Source organism: Callospermophilus lateralis, chromosome 7 (genome assembly GCF_048772815.1).
Source record: "Callospermophilus lateralis isolate mCalLat2 chromosome 7, mCalLat2.hap1, whole genome shotgun sequence".
NCBI lineage: Eukaryota > Metazoa > Chordata > Mammalia > Rodentia > Sciuridae > Callospermophilus > Callospermophilus lateralis.
In genome coordinates, this window is record NC_135311.1 from 103,740,414 (window position 1) to 103,755,804 (window position 15,391).

The 15,391-nt window shown below is 32.5% G+C and overlaps 1 protein-coding gene across 8 annotated transcripts in view; it reads left to right on the forward strand.

Moving 5' to 3' along the window:
- Tut4 (terminal uridylyl transferase 4) overlaps nucleotides 1–15,391 on the forward strand; it is a 119,916-nt gene that overhangs the window by 84,107 nt on the left and 20,418 nt on the right. For 7 of the 8 annotated variants that reach the window (XM_076841303.2, XM_076841302.2, XM_076841305.2 and 4 more), the window contains 8 exons: nucleotides 1,907–1,964; nucleotides 2,059–2,162; nucleotides 2,579–2,668; nucleotides 4,523–4,636; nucleotides 12,747–12,824; nucleotides 12,991–13,168; nucleotides 13,432–13,479; nucleotides 13,567–13,649. In XM_076841303.2, the coding sequence (XP_076697418.2) occupies nucleotides 1,907–1,964; nucleotides 2,059–2,162; nucleotides 2,579–2,668; nucleotides 4,523–4,636; nucleotides 12,747–12,824; nucleotides 12,991–13,168; nucleotides 13,432–13,479; nucleotides 13,567–13,649 (753 nt within the window). The remainder of the gene's footprint in view (nucleotides 1–1,906; nucleotides 1,965–2,058; nucleotides 2,163–2,578; nucleotides 2,669–4,522; nucleotides 4,637–12,746; nucleotides 12,825–12,990; nucleotides 13,169–13,431; nucleotides 13,480–13,566; nucleotides 13,650–15,391) is intronic. The other variant, XM_076841310.2, reaches the window with a different exon arrangement.

Sequence of the window (15,391 nt, forward strand, 5' to 3'; positions counted from 1 at the left end):
GGAAGGATCCTTGTAGATGTCTTTTACCAGCATAGCTTTTGGTATTTATATTTCGAAATCAGGAACTACTTGGAAGATTATTTAACCTACTTAAGTTGTGAGGCCAAGCTTCTGGCATCTACAGAGTGTCAGTATTGCCTCTGTTACATGATAAAAGAATTCAGCAGAGTAGTGTACTGCATTTTTGATATAGTCCTTTCAAAAGGTGTTTATTACGTTGTCATGCCTGTAGCAAAGATAGTGTTGATACCTGGTAGATCCTTATTTCTGGGCCTAAGAAGTAGATTATGATGTTAACTAAGTATTGAACTTACTTGACTAGCTGTATGACTAATCTTTAACCCCTTTTAGCATCATAGTTCTACTGTATAAAATCAAGATAATCACAAATTCCTGCCCTAAAACAGTCGTTGGGAAGATTACATAAGACATGTTTGTGGGCTGGGAATGTGGCTCAAGTGGTAGTGCACTCGCCTGGCATGCGTTCGGCCCGGGTTCAGTCCTCAGCACCACATACAAACAAAGATGTTATGTCCGCCGAAAACTAAAAAAATAAAAATAAATAAATATTAAAAATTTTTTCTCTCTCTCTCTCTTAAAAAAAAAAGACATGTTTGTAAAGCACTCGGCAGCAAGACAACTTCATCTATCTTGTTCTATAAAGAAACTGAAATGTTAACAAGTAATTTGTTTTTTTTTAACTCACCTCTTGAAAAGATGCTTCCTGTCTCCATTTTGAAGAGCAAAAATTGAGAGAATAAGAAATGATTTTTATCCAGGAAGGAGTTAAGAGTTATAGATATGTTTTATGTAAAATTTAATTATCAGACTTCTAATCACTAAGGATTTGTATATGATGTAAAATCTGCCATTCACATGCAGAAGTTGAAGCAACGAAAAAGAATAAAATATTTTATTCCAGATGAGACATTATTAAAACTTAAAAATTCTATCGTAATTTATGTCTTTGCATAATAAAGAGAAAAATTACCTCCTTTGTCCAGTTTATTGTGCATGAATTAGTAACTAATATTCCCTTGAAAATACCCAAATTAAACTGCTATGGCTACTGCTTCACGCAAGGATTATTTTGTAATAACTCTTGGGATTGATGGTTATACCTTCAATTTAATACAGTTACTTTATAATACTTGTTATCATCTGTGTTTCTTGTAGTTTTATTATCATTACCATATCAACTCTTTTTAAAAAGCAGTACATTTACATTTGTAAAAGTAAGAATTTCCTTGTGAAAATTGGTGCTGCTTATAGGATTATCTTTCCTTTTCTTACCAACATATTGACATAATAAATAGCTCAGAGTTTTCAAGTACTCAGTTTTGTGACAAGCTTACTACTGAATGCTTTACAAGCATGTCTCATGTAATCTTCCTAACAATTGTTTTAAGGCAGAAATTTATGATTATCTTAATTTTATAAAGTAAAACTGTGATGCTGAGAGGGATTAAGGATAAGCCATACAGCTAGTCAGTACTTAGTTCAAAATTTTAATTCAGGTTTATCTAAATTTAGAGCCTGTGTTTTTAATATATTTCTTTGCCCTTACCAAACCCATCTTTAGTTATTGAGTCACATATTGAAAACCATATTATACTCCTATCTTTGTACTTCTCATACTTAAATCTGCATTTGAATTACCTTTTGATTTTGTTAAAATGCAGATTATGGTTCAGTAGATGGGGGAGGAGCCTGTGATTCTGCATTTCTTTTATTTTCTCAGATTATGCTGATGCTATGGGTCTATAAACCACATATGCATTGAGTAGCAAGGTTATATGTAATGCATTATGGCTAGAAATTTTAAAATATTACTATGCAATGCCTGTATGATACTAGAATTTGCACAAGACCAAATTGAATTAAACTTTTTTTTTTTTTTTTTTAGAAATTAAATTGTAAGGAAATAATTGAAAATTTGGCGAAAATTCTTAAGAGACATCCAGGTATAAAGTTCAGATCTTTGCTTTAAAACAAAAGAAAATACTTCATAGCATTATGAAAATTATTTAACCTACTTAAGTTTTTTTTTTTAATCAGGTTTAAGAAACATTTTGCCTATAACTACTGCCAAAGTGCCTATCGTAAAATTTGAACACAGACGAAGTGGATTAGAAGGCGATATCAGTTTGTATAATACATTGGTAAGTTTCTCTTTACAGGTCAGGTATACTTTATTTTCCGTTTACACGTTACTGATTATACCTATATGCTTAAAAATTTCAAGTGTGAACACTGTAAGGAAAGAGTGTATTTATCAATTTGCTTGCCTTCAGATTGAAGGTAAGTTTTTATTTCACTTGTTAATAGGTATTTTAAAATTTTTGTTTATAGGGCTGGGGTTGTGGCTCAGCTGTAGAGTGCTCACCTAGTTCGTGCGAGGCCCTGGGTTCGATCCTCAGCATCACATAAAAATAAATAAATTTTAAAATAAGTATTGTGTCCAACTACAGCTAAAAAAATAAATGTTTAAAAAAATTTACATTTATATGTATTCTGTTTGAAGTGTGTTTTATTTGTGAGTTTAAGAAATGTTTTCAAATATGGAATTATTTTTCAGGCTCAACATAACACAAGAATGCTAGCTACTTATGCAGCTATTGATCCTCGAGTACAGTACTTGGGATATACTATGAAAGTGTTTGCTAAGGTATTTATAAAGAAGTTAATGATGTGCTTTGTTGTAATATTCATGATGAAGTGAAACATACTGATGTTAGACTTGTAAAAATATTGTCTCAGTTTTTATTTATCTAGATTCTCCCCCCACCCAAAGATAGGGTACATTACTGTGTTGCCCAGGATGGCTTTGAACCTTGGACTTAAGTGATCTCCTGCCTCTGCCTCCCCATTAGTATCTGACCTTGAAAAAAATATACTCTATATTAAATGTGTTGAATTTATTATACCTCTTGGGGGAGTATAGTGATCTTTTATTTTATTATAATTACTTTTATTTTATTATAATTTATTATACCTGTTGGGGTAATATAGTAATGATTTTCAATCCTAGGCATGGTAGTTGGCAAACTCTATATTTAAAGCATCTCTGGGCTATAAAATCTGGTATTTGGGTTTAACGATCAATTTTTCTGACCAAGAAAACAAAACCAAAATAATACAAATAGAATCTTATGTTTTGTTGAAACACTTGTTGTAACACTGGATTGTTTTCATTTTGCTGAATATATAAATTACATTAAGACAGGAATCTATTTTCCTAGTTCAGCCTACTTATGGTAGCTGTTTAGTAAAGAGTTAATTTTGTGAATGTGTTAGTGGAAGAATTTTAGTTGGAAATGACTTGGTCAGATTTTCATTTCATAAATCTCACCCTTTTCAATAAGAAAGCATATTTGTTTAGATTTTCCTATACATGTCTTTCTGGACAGAAAAGTGTGTTAGAAAAGAAATGCATGCTGGCACATACTACATATAAGACTTGATAAAGCTAACTTTTCCAGAATCACCTCACAGAATAATAACTCCAGCATGATGGTTTTGTTATAGCTACATGGACCTTTGGAAATCAAGCCAAGTGGTTCACATCAGAAAAATCATTCCTTTAACTTATAACTGTGAGGTAATTTCTCACTCAGTAGGAGAAATTTCTGAGTAGTCTTTTTTTTTTTTTTTAATGAAAAAAAATTTGAATACCTGATGTACTCATGTGGTTCAGAATTCAAAAGGTCTAAAGGTGTTTATGTTCTAGCAGCTCAGGAGGCTGAGTCAGGAGGATCACAAGTTCCAAGTCAGCCTCAGCAACAGGGTGAGGCCTTTAGCATCTTAGCAAGATCCTGTCTCAAAATTAAAAACAAATAAATAAATAAACAAAAAGGGCTGGGGATGTGGCTCATGGGTTAAGTGCCCCTGGGTTCAATCCTCTGTCCCCAAACCCCAAAAAACAAATTTAAAATAAAAGTGTTTATGATGGAAAGTAGAAAATGTTCCCTACTTATTTCCTAACCAACTATTGCTTATTACTGGAGGCAGCCAGTGTTAAAATTTCCTCTGTATCCTTTCAGAAATATATCATACCAGTACAAATAAATACATGAATTTCCTGTCTCCTGTTTATTCTAGGTCTAAGCACACTGAAAACATTGTTCTACCCTTTGCTTTGATTCATAGATCTTGCTTTTCTTAATAGATCTTGGAAATTACTTCATATTATAACTGTACTACAATAAAGAATTTAGTCATTTCATACTTTTTTGGGCATTTTTGCAAGATAAATTCTTAGAATGGCTAGGTCAAAAGAAATACTTTCATCATATTGATATTGCCAAATTATTCTTCATTAAGTTTGTCCTGATTTATACTCTGATCTGTAATGTATGAAAGTGCTGGTTTGCCCCACACCCTTTATAACAGTTTGTAACTGAACTTTTGGACATTTTTTAGTTCAGTGAGTTTAAAAAACAGTGTCTCAAAGTCATCAATACTTCTATATGGAATGAAACTCTGAAGTTTTATTTTCAATCTTTATATATATATATTTTAGCGTTGTGACATTGGAGATGCTTCCAGGGGAAGTTTATCTTCATATGCATATATCCTTATGGTGCTGTACTTTCTGCAGCAGAGAAAGCCACCTGTTATCCCAGTTCTACAAGAGGTAGGTGTTTAAGAAAACTTAAGGTATTTTTTTGCAAACAATGGATTTAAACACAGCAGAAATTACGTGATTTATTACTCAGCTTATTTCATCATGATTGTTTTTTCCTTCAATTTAATGCTATAATTAACAATGAAGCTTTCGAAAAATTATTATGGGATCACATAAACTACTAAAAGAATATGAAATGAATAGAACCATTGAATATCTTGCAGCATTTTAAAATTTCACAGTCTTAGCTTGCTGCAGATTATTATGAAGTTCTTGTAGCTATCCATAAATTCATATATATTCATATATATTCTGGTCTCTCAGATGGAAGTTCATAAATTGTTTAGGAAGTGTTTTCCTTCCTCATGCTTGACTATGAAATTTGATTTAATTCTGTATATGCTTAAGTCAGTCTTGTGAATTTTGGTTAAGGAAAAAAAAAAAAACCCAAAGAAAAATTTTCTCATCTCTTTTGAAGACATGTTAATTGCATTAAATAGTAGAATGTACATTGAGAGAACTGGATTGTACTCATATTCATTCAGAATTGATGACTCATTGAGTCATTTTCTGTAGCCAAATTGTACTCACTGAAATCGGTATAAAGGAGTTCTTAATCATCTATCTGTTCCTTCTTGGCTAATGTGGACCTGTAGCTATTAGAGAGGATCCAGTTCTAATTTCTTAGAAGGATGACTATTTTGAGGTAGGAGAGAAGCATCAGAGTTGTTCAGAAAAATCACATATTTTGATTTCACATAGTTGTAGACTTATTTTTCTGATAGTCATGCAGAAAAGAAAATCACAAAATAGCAAGTCATATGATAGGTGTCAGATGGCCTTAGTAAATTTTCAAAAGTTCTTATGATTGTATGTGTTTTTAGCAGCATTTCTTTTCTTCTTTTAAACAAATAGTAAACATTTTAAATATTATCTTCCTAGCAGAAAATTGCTAGCTGAGTCTCTGTTGGGTGGAGTGGTGTGTGTGTGTGTGTGTGTGTGTGTGTGTGTGTGTGTGTGTATTTAATTTCCTTATTTTTGTAGAGCAGTTTTAAGATCACAACAAAATTGAGAGGAATGTATAGGAATTTCTCATTTAGCCCCTGCCCACACATAACATAGTTTCCTTATTATCAATCCCACTGGAGTGGTACATTGTGATAGCTGGTGAACTGATACTGATATGTCATCCAAAGTTCATAGTTTACTTTGGGGCTCACTCTTGGTGGTGGATATGCTGTGGGTTTGGACAACTATATAATGATGCATCCATTGCTATAGCATCATACAGATATTATCAAGTATTTTCTCTGCCTTAAAAATTATCTGTGTACTGCCTAGTCATCCCCCCCACCCCAATTCTTGGCGATTGCTGATCTTATTGCCTTAATTTTGTCTTTTCTAGAATGTCATACAGTTGGAAACATGTCTTTTTTCATTTAGTATATCAGCTTCTCATTACTATAATACTACTGAAATATCTGAGGCAATTAACTTACAAAGAGAAAAGGTTTATTTTGACTCAGGTTTCTGGAGGTTCCAGTCCAAGATCAGGTGGCCCTATTCCATTGGACCTCCAGTGACAGCAGCACATCATAGTAGGTGAAAGCGATGGAGTCAGCTGCTTGTATCATGAGCTAAGAGGCAGAGACAGACTGAGAGATTGGAGCCCCACAGTTCTTTTTGAGGACCCTGTCCCAATGATCTAAGGACCTTCCATAAGACCTTACCTCCTAAAGGTTTATAGCATCTCCCAATAGCATCATCCTAGTGACTTGACTAAGCCTTTAACCACATGGACTTTTGGGAATATTGTGAATATTCAAATCATATCACTCCATAATATGTATTTAAGATTCCTTCATCTCTTTTCATGGGTAGATAGCTCATTTATTTTAAGTGCTGAACAACATTCCATTATATCTGTATATATCAGTTTCTTTTTGCATTCACTTACAGAAGGACATTTTAGTTGCTTCAATGTTTGGCAATTATGAATAAAGCTTCTATAAGGTCCATATGCAGGTTTTTGTGTGCATATAGTTTTCAAGTCTTATGTGTAAATACTAAGAAGCAGGATTGTTGGTTCATAAGTATACTTAATTTTTTATAAGAAACTGTGATAAGTGTTTTTGCAAGTGGTTATTCCATTTTTCATTCAGCAGTAAGTTAGAATTCCTGTTGTTCCACATCCTCACTAGCATTTGTTGTCAGTGATCTAGTCTTCGGTTATTCTACTAGGCATATGGTAGTATGTCATTATTGTTTGATTTGCATTTTCCTGATGACATATGATGTTATATGCCTTTTCATATGTTTATTTGTTGTCTTTGTATCTTTGTTGAAGTGTATGTTATTAAAGTCTTGGGCATATGTTTTAAAAGTTTTGTTTTCTTACTGTTGAGTATAAGAATTCTTTGTGGATTTTGGATAATAGTTCTCTCTCAGCTGTGTCTTCTGCAAATATTTTCTCCCTGTCCTGTCTACTAATTCTCTGACATTGTCTTTTGCAGAGCAGAATATTTTTACTTTTAATGAAGTCCAGCATGTGCATTATTTCTTTCTTGAATCCTACCTTTGGTATTGTATCTAAAAAGGGACTGCTATACTCAAGCTCCTCTAGAATTTCCCCTACATTGTCTTCTTTGAGTTTAATATTTTTGTATTTTACATTGAGGACTATGGTCCATTTTGAGTGAATTTTTTGTGAAGTGTGTTAAGACTGTTTCTAGATCTGTTTTGCATATGGATTTCAGTTGTTTCAACACCATTTGTTAAAAAGACTATTTTTGCTCCATTGTATTGCCTTTGCTCCTTTGTCAAGTGTCTGTTGATTGTATTTATGTAGGTCTATTTTTGAGCATTCTGTTTTGTTCCATTGATTTATTTGTCTGTTATTTTATCAGTACCAAACTCTGGATTGCTATAGCTTTATATTTCTTGAAGTTGAGATGTATAAGTCCTCCAGCTTTATTTATTCTTCTCCTTAAATATTGTGTTGGCTATTCTGGGTCTTTTGCTTCTTTTTATAAAATTTAGAGTCAGTTTGTTGATATCTATGAAATAACTTGCTGGGATTTTGATTAGAATTGACACCTTGGCAATATTGAGTCTTCCTTCCATAAACATAGAACATCTCTCCATTTATTTAATTCTTTGATTTTGTTCCTCGGTTTTATAGTTTTCCTCGTGTAGATCTTGTACATATTTTGTTACATTTATATGTAGGTGTTTAATTTTTGGGGTGCAAAGTATTGTATTTTCTATTTTGAAATTTCACTTTGTTTCTAGCTTTTAATTTCTTGTATATAGGAAAGTAGGAAAGCAACTGAGTTTTGTTTGTTAACCAGTGTCTTTTAACCTTGCTTTAATTACTTATTAGTTCTGGAGTTATTTTGTTGATTCAGATTTTTTACATAAATGATCATGTCATGTGAATAAAGAAAGCTTTATTTCTTCCTTCCCAATATATATTCTGTTTACTTCCTTTTCTTTTTTTATTGCATTATCTAGGACTTTCAGTATTGGCTTTATTTAGGACTTTTCATATATTGAAAAGGAGTAGGTGAGAGGTTACATCCTTGCCTTGTCCCTGATTTTAGTTGGCAAGCTTACAGTTTCTTCTCAAGTATGATGTTAGCAATAATTTTTTGTAGACTTTTTTTCCTTTTAGTTTCTTTCCTTCTTTTTTTTTTTTTTTAAATCACACTGAGGAAATTTCCCTCTATTTTAGTTGGCTTTTTCACTGCTGTTGACAAAAGACCTGACAAGAACAATTAGAAGAGGGAAAGTTTTATTTTGGGTCTCAGGGTTTCAGAGGTCTGAGACCAGAGATGGCTGATTGTATTCCTCAGGGTTTGAGGTAAAGCAGGACATCATGGCAGAAGAATGTATTGGAGGAAAGCACTCAGAACATGCCCAATAGGAAGCAGAGAGCCTTCTATCACCATGGGCAAAATATATTCCCCAAAGGCACACCCTCCCCCTCCATCCACACCCTACCTGCCTCCAGTTACCACCCATTTAATCCTTAACTGGGATTAATTCACTAATTAGGTTAAGATGCTCATAACCCAATCGGTTCACCTCTAAACTTTCTTGCATTGTTTCACACATGAGCTTTTGGGAGATACCTCACATCTAAATCATGATTCTCTATTTTCTAGTTTATTTAGGGTTTTGAAATAATATCTTTATTATTTTATTTTAAAGATGGATTCTACTATGTTCCCCAGACTGGTTTTAAACTAAACCTTAGGCTCAAGTGATCCTCCCACCTTGGCTTTCCACATAGCTGAGACTATTCAGAATGTGTTACTGAGGCTGGGAATGTGGCTCAAGTGGTAGCACGCTCGCTTGGCATGCGTGTGGCCCAGGTTCGATCCTCAGCACCACATACAAAAACAAAGATGTTGTGTCCACCGAAAAACTAAAAAATAAATATTAAAAATTCTCTCTCTCTCTCAAAAAAAAAAAAAAAAGAATGTGTTACTTTACTGGCTTTATTTTTTAATTGTGAATAGGTGTTAGATTTTTATCTGATGCCTTTTCGGCATCTATTGATACGATCATGTGATTTTTCTTCTTTGAACTGTTAATCTGAGGGGTTTTATTAATTGATTTTTGAATGTTGAACTAGCCTTGTATACCTTTGATAAATCTTACTTGGTCTTGGTGTATAGCTTTCTTTATATATTGTTGGATTCAATTTGTTAGTTTTTTTTTTAAGTTGTCACTGGACATTTATGTATTTACACTTATATGTGGTGCTGGAAATTGAATACAGCGCTTCACACATGCTAGGCAAGCACTCTATCACTGACCCACAACCCCAGCCCTCAATTTGGTAATGTTTTGTTGAGAATTTTGCATTTTTGTTCATGAGGATATTGGTCTGTAGTTTTCTTTTCTTATAATGTCTTGCTGTGGTATTGGTATTAGGTAATGCTGTCCTCATGGAATAGCTTAGGAAAATTTTCTTCTGCCTTTGACCTCTGACTGGGATTGTAGAGAATTGTTGTAATTGTAGAAAGTTCGTTTATAGTTTAAGAGCTAAACTATATAGACTAATGATATATGGGTTTTTTCTTCTGACCTCTTTTGGGTATTCATATGGGTTCCCATTGCCCCTTGCTCTGGCATCATGTAAGTATTGGTTATTGGCCTGGATCATTTTCTAAGGGTAAGAACATGTTTAATAAAGTTAATTATCTCTGATTCCATTTGTACTTGAATTTAACTTAAGTGATTGGATATTACTAATGCTTAAAGTTGTTTTTGATGATTAATAATGCAAAGTTGTTTAGCTCAAAAGGAGCTTTTCTAAGCAGAAAATTTTTGTTATTCTAGAAAATCAATAAGTAAAAGCAAATTTTCACATGAAAATTAATACTAAAAGATATTTGATAGTGGTGTTCTCATATAATTGTATCAAATTTTGTTTTCTTAAACTGTAATAACTGAAAAATAATAATTTAATGAATGAATCTTGATGACATGTTCTAAGTGAGGTAAGCTAGTCAGAATAAGATAATATTTTTGATTTCACTTAATGAGCTATCCAGAGTAATCAAATTCATAGAGACAGAAAAGTAGAATGGTGGTTGCCAAGGGCTAGGAGCAGGAGGACTGGGAAATTATAGTTCAATAGCTAAAGAGTTTTAGTTTTACAAGATAAAATGAATCTTGTAAATGAATGATGGTAGGAGTAGCATAGCAGTGAATGTGCTTAGTATCAATGATAGCAAATTCTACATTATCTGTTTTTTACAACAATTAAAACAATTGCAATTTAAATATAGCCATAGATATTAAAATATTACAATAAAATAAGAAAGTAAATATGAAATTGTTATTATACTTGTATGATGGTCTTATTTGGTGAATTTTAAAAGGAGGACTGCTGCTGGTTGGATAGGGATGACTGATATTGAGTGAGAATGAGCAAGTGACAGAAAGAGAGCAGTATTACTGCTTCTGAGCATTGAAAATGAAACAGTATAGAGTTAGGCATGGAGAAATATGAGCATTCAAAAGAAGAGGCAAAATGTGTGATTTGTGAAACACTTTCCAAGGTCCATGGGTCCACTCAAATGTGATACTAGCAAACATTATTGGGTTTAAATCTTACCTTTGCTACTCAAAAGTAAGAATTCTCTTTAAAAGAACAAAGTAACTTTTATTATTTCAACATCTGGAAAATAAACTCATTTTACAATTACAGAATAATTTATAATAGCATTTGAATCTTTAAGGTTAAATATTACACTGCAGTTTCTTAAAACCTTCACTTTTCTTTTTGAGGGCAAGACCCCATGTGTTTTGTTTTAGGTATTCATATCTGTGATTGTCAGGCTCTCACTTTTTTGTTTTATCAAATGTCATGATTTATACTAAATAATTTTTGGCAGTTGTGTTTGTTCTCTATAAATATAAAAAACAACTTACTAGCTTAAGTCCATGGAAACTTGATCTTTATGTAATATACAGAGTGAATATATTCAGTAAACAAACATATTCTGTATATAAGAAGCTTTGTTTCAGGAGTGATTTGAATTCCAGGGATAAGCTATACTCCTTGGCCACCAAGAGCTTAAACCTGAGAAAGAAATTGAAGGGGCCAGATACGTAGTAAATTTTGTAAATCATGTCATCAGAAAAGGGCTGTGAGATCTGCCTTATCTAGTGGTTTTTAACTGTCTTCTGTTTTTTGTTGTTAGTTTTTTTTTTTTTTTTTAGTTGTTGATGGACCTTTATTTTATTTATTTATATGTGGTGCTGAGAATCGAACCCAGTGCCTCACACATGCTAGGCAAGTGCTCTACCACTGAGCCACGACCCCAGCCCTGTCTTCTGGTTTAACTGTGTTTTGGAACCCATAATTGTGTTGTCGGGGAGTGAGGAATGGAATAAAGTAAAGTTGTGGTGTGGTTTCTTCATTCAGCATTCTCTTAAACACCTCTGCTTTTATTTATATGACCTTTTAAGCTCCCTAAAAGGTTCCATTTTCGAAAATGGTTATACAGTGTAAAAAAAAAAATAAAAATTTTAAATGACAGACCTAATAAGTGTAATCTCTTGTTTTCACTGAGAAAACCGAGGACTTACTAGGATGATTATTTTGATCAGAATCACTATTTTGCAGGCCTGAGACTTGAAAAGAGGTCTGACTGACTCTGAACCTATTATTTATTTATTTTGGTTCTGGGGATCGAATCCAGAGCCTTGTGCATGCAAGGCTAACACTCTACCAACTGAGTTATATCCCCAGCCCTGAACCTATTATTATTTTTTAGTTTATTGAATCTTTCTTTAAACCTCTTTTAGGGGGAAAAAAGTCTTCAAATGACTTTTAGAGGTTAGTTGTATCTATAAAATCATCTTATTGGATATTTTTGTTCATATTAATTAGCATTTCTTTTTCCCCTCCTGGTTTGCAAGGGCATTGAATTATTATTTATAATGAATAATAGGGATTTATAATCTTTTCAAAGCTGTCATGGAAAGCTACTTAATTTTCCATTGAATAAAACCAGCGTCCAAGTGCTTTTTAGATAACTGATTAAAGAATTAGGCTCTAGGTTGGGGTTGTAGCTCAGTGTTAGAGCGTTTGCCTCACATCTGTGAGGCCCTGAGTTTGATCCTCAGCACCATAAAAAATAAGTAAATCAATAAAAATAAAGATATTGTGTGTCCATCTACAATTAAAAAAAAAAAAAAAGAATCCAGGTCCTAAAACTATTCTTTTGATTTCCTTTTGGATGTGTAATCAATCAATATTATCTATTTTATATTTCTGTATTTATCAATCCTTTATTGAAACGGCATTTTCTTTTCTGTGGTTTGGATGTGTTTTGATAGGCCAAATAGAGACCATCAAATAACATTAAATGTGTCATTTGGAGAGTATGATACTCTTACAGTGTCCTTTCTCAGCTTTGGTTTTTATAAATACATTTAACTAATTGCTTAGTATGAAATTATACCATCCTGGCTTTGTTACCTTTGAAGGATATTTCAGTATGTCTTCCTTAGGTAAATTCTAAAATGGTGTAATGGTTTGTAGGCCTTTTGGTTGCAGAACTTGAAATTTAATAATAAAATTAATTTTTTTATGTAGATCTTTGATGGAAAACAGATTCCACAGAGAATGGTTGATGGATGGAATGCTTTTTTCTTCGATAAAACAGAAGAACTGGTAATTTTTTCATAGTCCATGTTATAAAATGCTCATAGATATACATGTTAGGATTTGCATAATTTATTTTAATAGTATTACTTGGATTTGCTGTTCATATCTTGGCTAATATAGATATTTCTCTTATCCCCTCCTCTTACCATCCTCTCCTTCTCCTTATCTGTAGAAAAAGCGTTTACCTTCACTTGGGAAGAACACAGAATCATTAGGAGAGCTTTGGTTGGGGCTTCTTCGCTTTTATACTGAAGAGTTTGATTTTAAGGAATATGTAATTAGCATTCGGCAGAAAAAGCTATTGACAACTTTTGAAAAGCAGTGGACATCTAAATGCATTGCGATTGAAGGTGATAATTTATGTTGATTTTAATTCAATAACAAAGCAGAAATTTGGCCAAGGAAATTGAGGAGAAAACTGAACCACATTAAGATTTGAAAGATTCTTTCTCTTAATATTTATCAGTTTCATCCCTTAATGTATAATTTTAAAAGAATAATTTGCTGACTTGGACAGTCTAAAAATATGTAATATTAGACTGTAGTTCTTGCCAAGTCTATTTTATGTTACAATGAATATAATTCATTAATTACAATTTTTTTTTTTTTTAAGATCCTTTTGACTTGAATCATAACCTTGGTGCTGGAGTTTCTAGAAAAAGTAAGTTTGAAATGTGTGGATTACCTGCTCTTAAAGCCCTGACATGTTAATGTCTGTATCTTTATTATTTTATTCTTTTTTCAATAGTGACCAATTTCATCATGAAGGCATTTATTAATGGAAGGAAACTTTTTGGTACCCCCTTTTATCCACTCATTGGCAGAGAAGCTGTAAGTTATGTTATTTGAATTTTGAATCTTTTCCTTTTTGTTACAGAATTTTGTTTTTCTTTATAAGAATCCTGATCCTCTTTCCAGGTTGGTGTTATAAATAGGGAAAAAGATGGCCATAGCTCACTACTTTTTTTTCTTGTAATAGTCCATGATGAAATACATATTTATTAAATTTTGTTTATTTGTTTAATCTACTTGTTAAATTCTGTCACCTCAGCAAGTAAGCTCCATGAGGACAAGATCTAATTGTAGTGTCAGGCACATTGTACGTACCTAATAATCATTTGTTGAGTGAATGAGAAAGAGATAATTGAATATTGAATTTGAGGTTTGGCTCACTAACCCTAACCCTCTACCATCTATAGAAATCATCTTAATTAAAATATCATCATGATGAAATCATAGAAATATTTGATTATTTGCCATGACATCTGCTCTAATTTTTATGTAGCTTCAGTATACTGAATTAGATGTTATGGAACCAAGAGATTTCCTTTTTCCTTAACTGGGTATATTGTGTTGGACATTTCTCTTGAAAAAAAATTTTTTTTTTTAGCTTTTTATTGGTTAGGAGACTATAGGACATCTCAGTTTCAGTACAAGAGATGGATAAGAAAAGAAATCTGAAGGGAGAGAGAAAAATCATGTGTTTTCTATTCCTTAAGGAATATCCTTGAACTTGTGTCCAGTGTTGGAACTGAACTTCTTTTATATAGGTGGAGTAAGAAAAGCAGAGAGATGTCTGGATCTTTTTTCCCCTTGGAGCACTAGTTCTCAGATACTTTTGATTGTCCAGTCTCTTAATGGGTGACAATATTTATAATGGAGAGAAGTAAAAGAACAGGAAAATTTAAAATAATATAAAAGCATGCAAGAACAAAAATAACTTTTTAAAAAGTACCAATTTTACTAACATTAATTGACATAGCAATAAATGAACATTTGACATTTTATTTGAAATTGTAGGAATTCCAACTATTCATATGTACATATTTATTTATTTATTTATTTACTTTTAAAAACATTTATTTTTTAGTTGTAGGTGGACATAATGCCTTTATTTTATTTTTATGTGGTGCTAAGGATTGAACCCGGTGCTTCATGCATGCTAGGCGAGCGCTCTTTCCTCTGAGCCATAACCCCAGCCCATGTGTATATATTTAGCAGGAATCTAGCAGTGTTGTATGCAGTGAGACTTTTTAGCAGAATACTAAATTAGGGACCTCAGTAAACTTAAAGTGTGCCATCTTCATGTGCTAAAATTCAATATGTAGTGTTCAATTGTATATTGATATCAAAGTCTTTGTTTTTTTAAATAATTTTTGTTTTAAGAGCCAAACATCAGTTTGGAGCCTAGCAGAAGGGGCCATTGAATCTACTAACCAGTTTTTTATTTACTTTATTCCATTTTAGCAGTCAGTATGTAGTTTTCCATAGCTTGGATATGCTAGTTTATTTAACTGTTTTCCTTTGATGGACAGGTAGGTTGTCTTCATTATATCAGTGTTATGACTTATATTGTAGAAAAATGTTCTTCTAAGCTGTCTTTCATGTTTGTACTTCATACCTATTTCACTGCTAGGTACTAAGATTTAACAGCGTAAGGATAGTTGTGTGCAAACTAATATTATAAAATATATTTCCCATTCTTTCACCTTTCATATTCACTCAGATACTCCCACTTTATTCTTCACATCATTAGATTCTCAAATATATAGTATTGAGCTACTTACCTATCA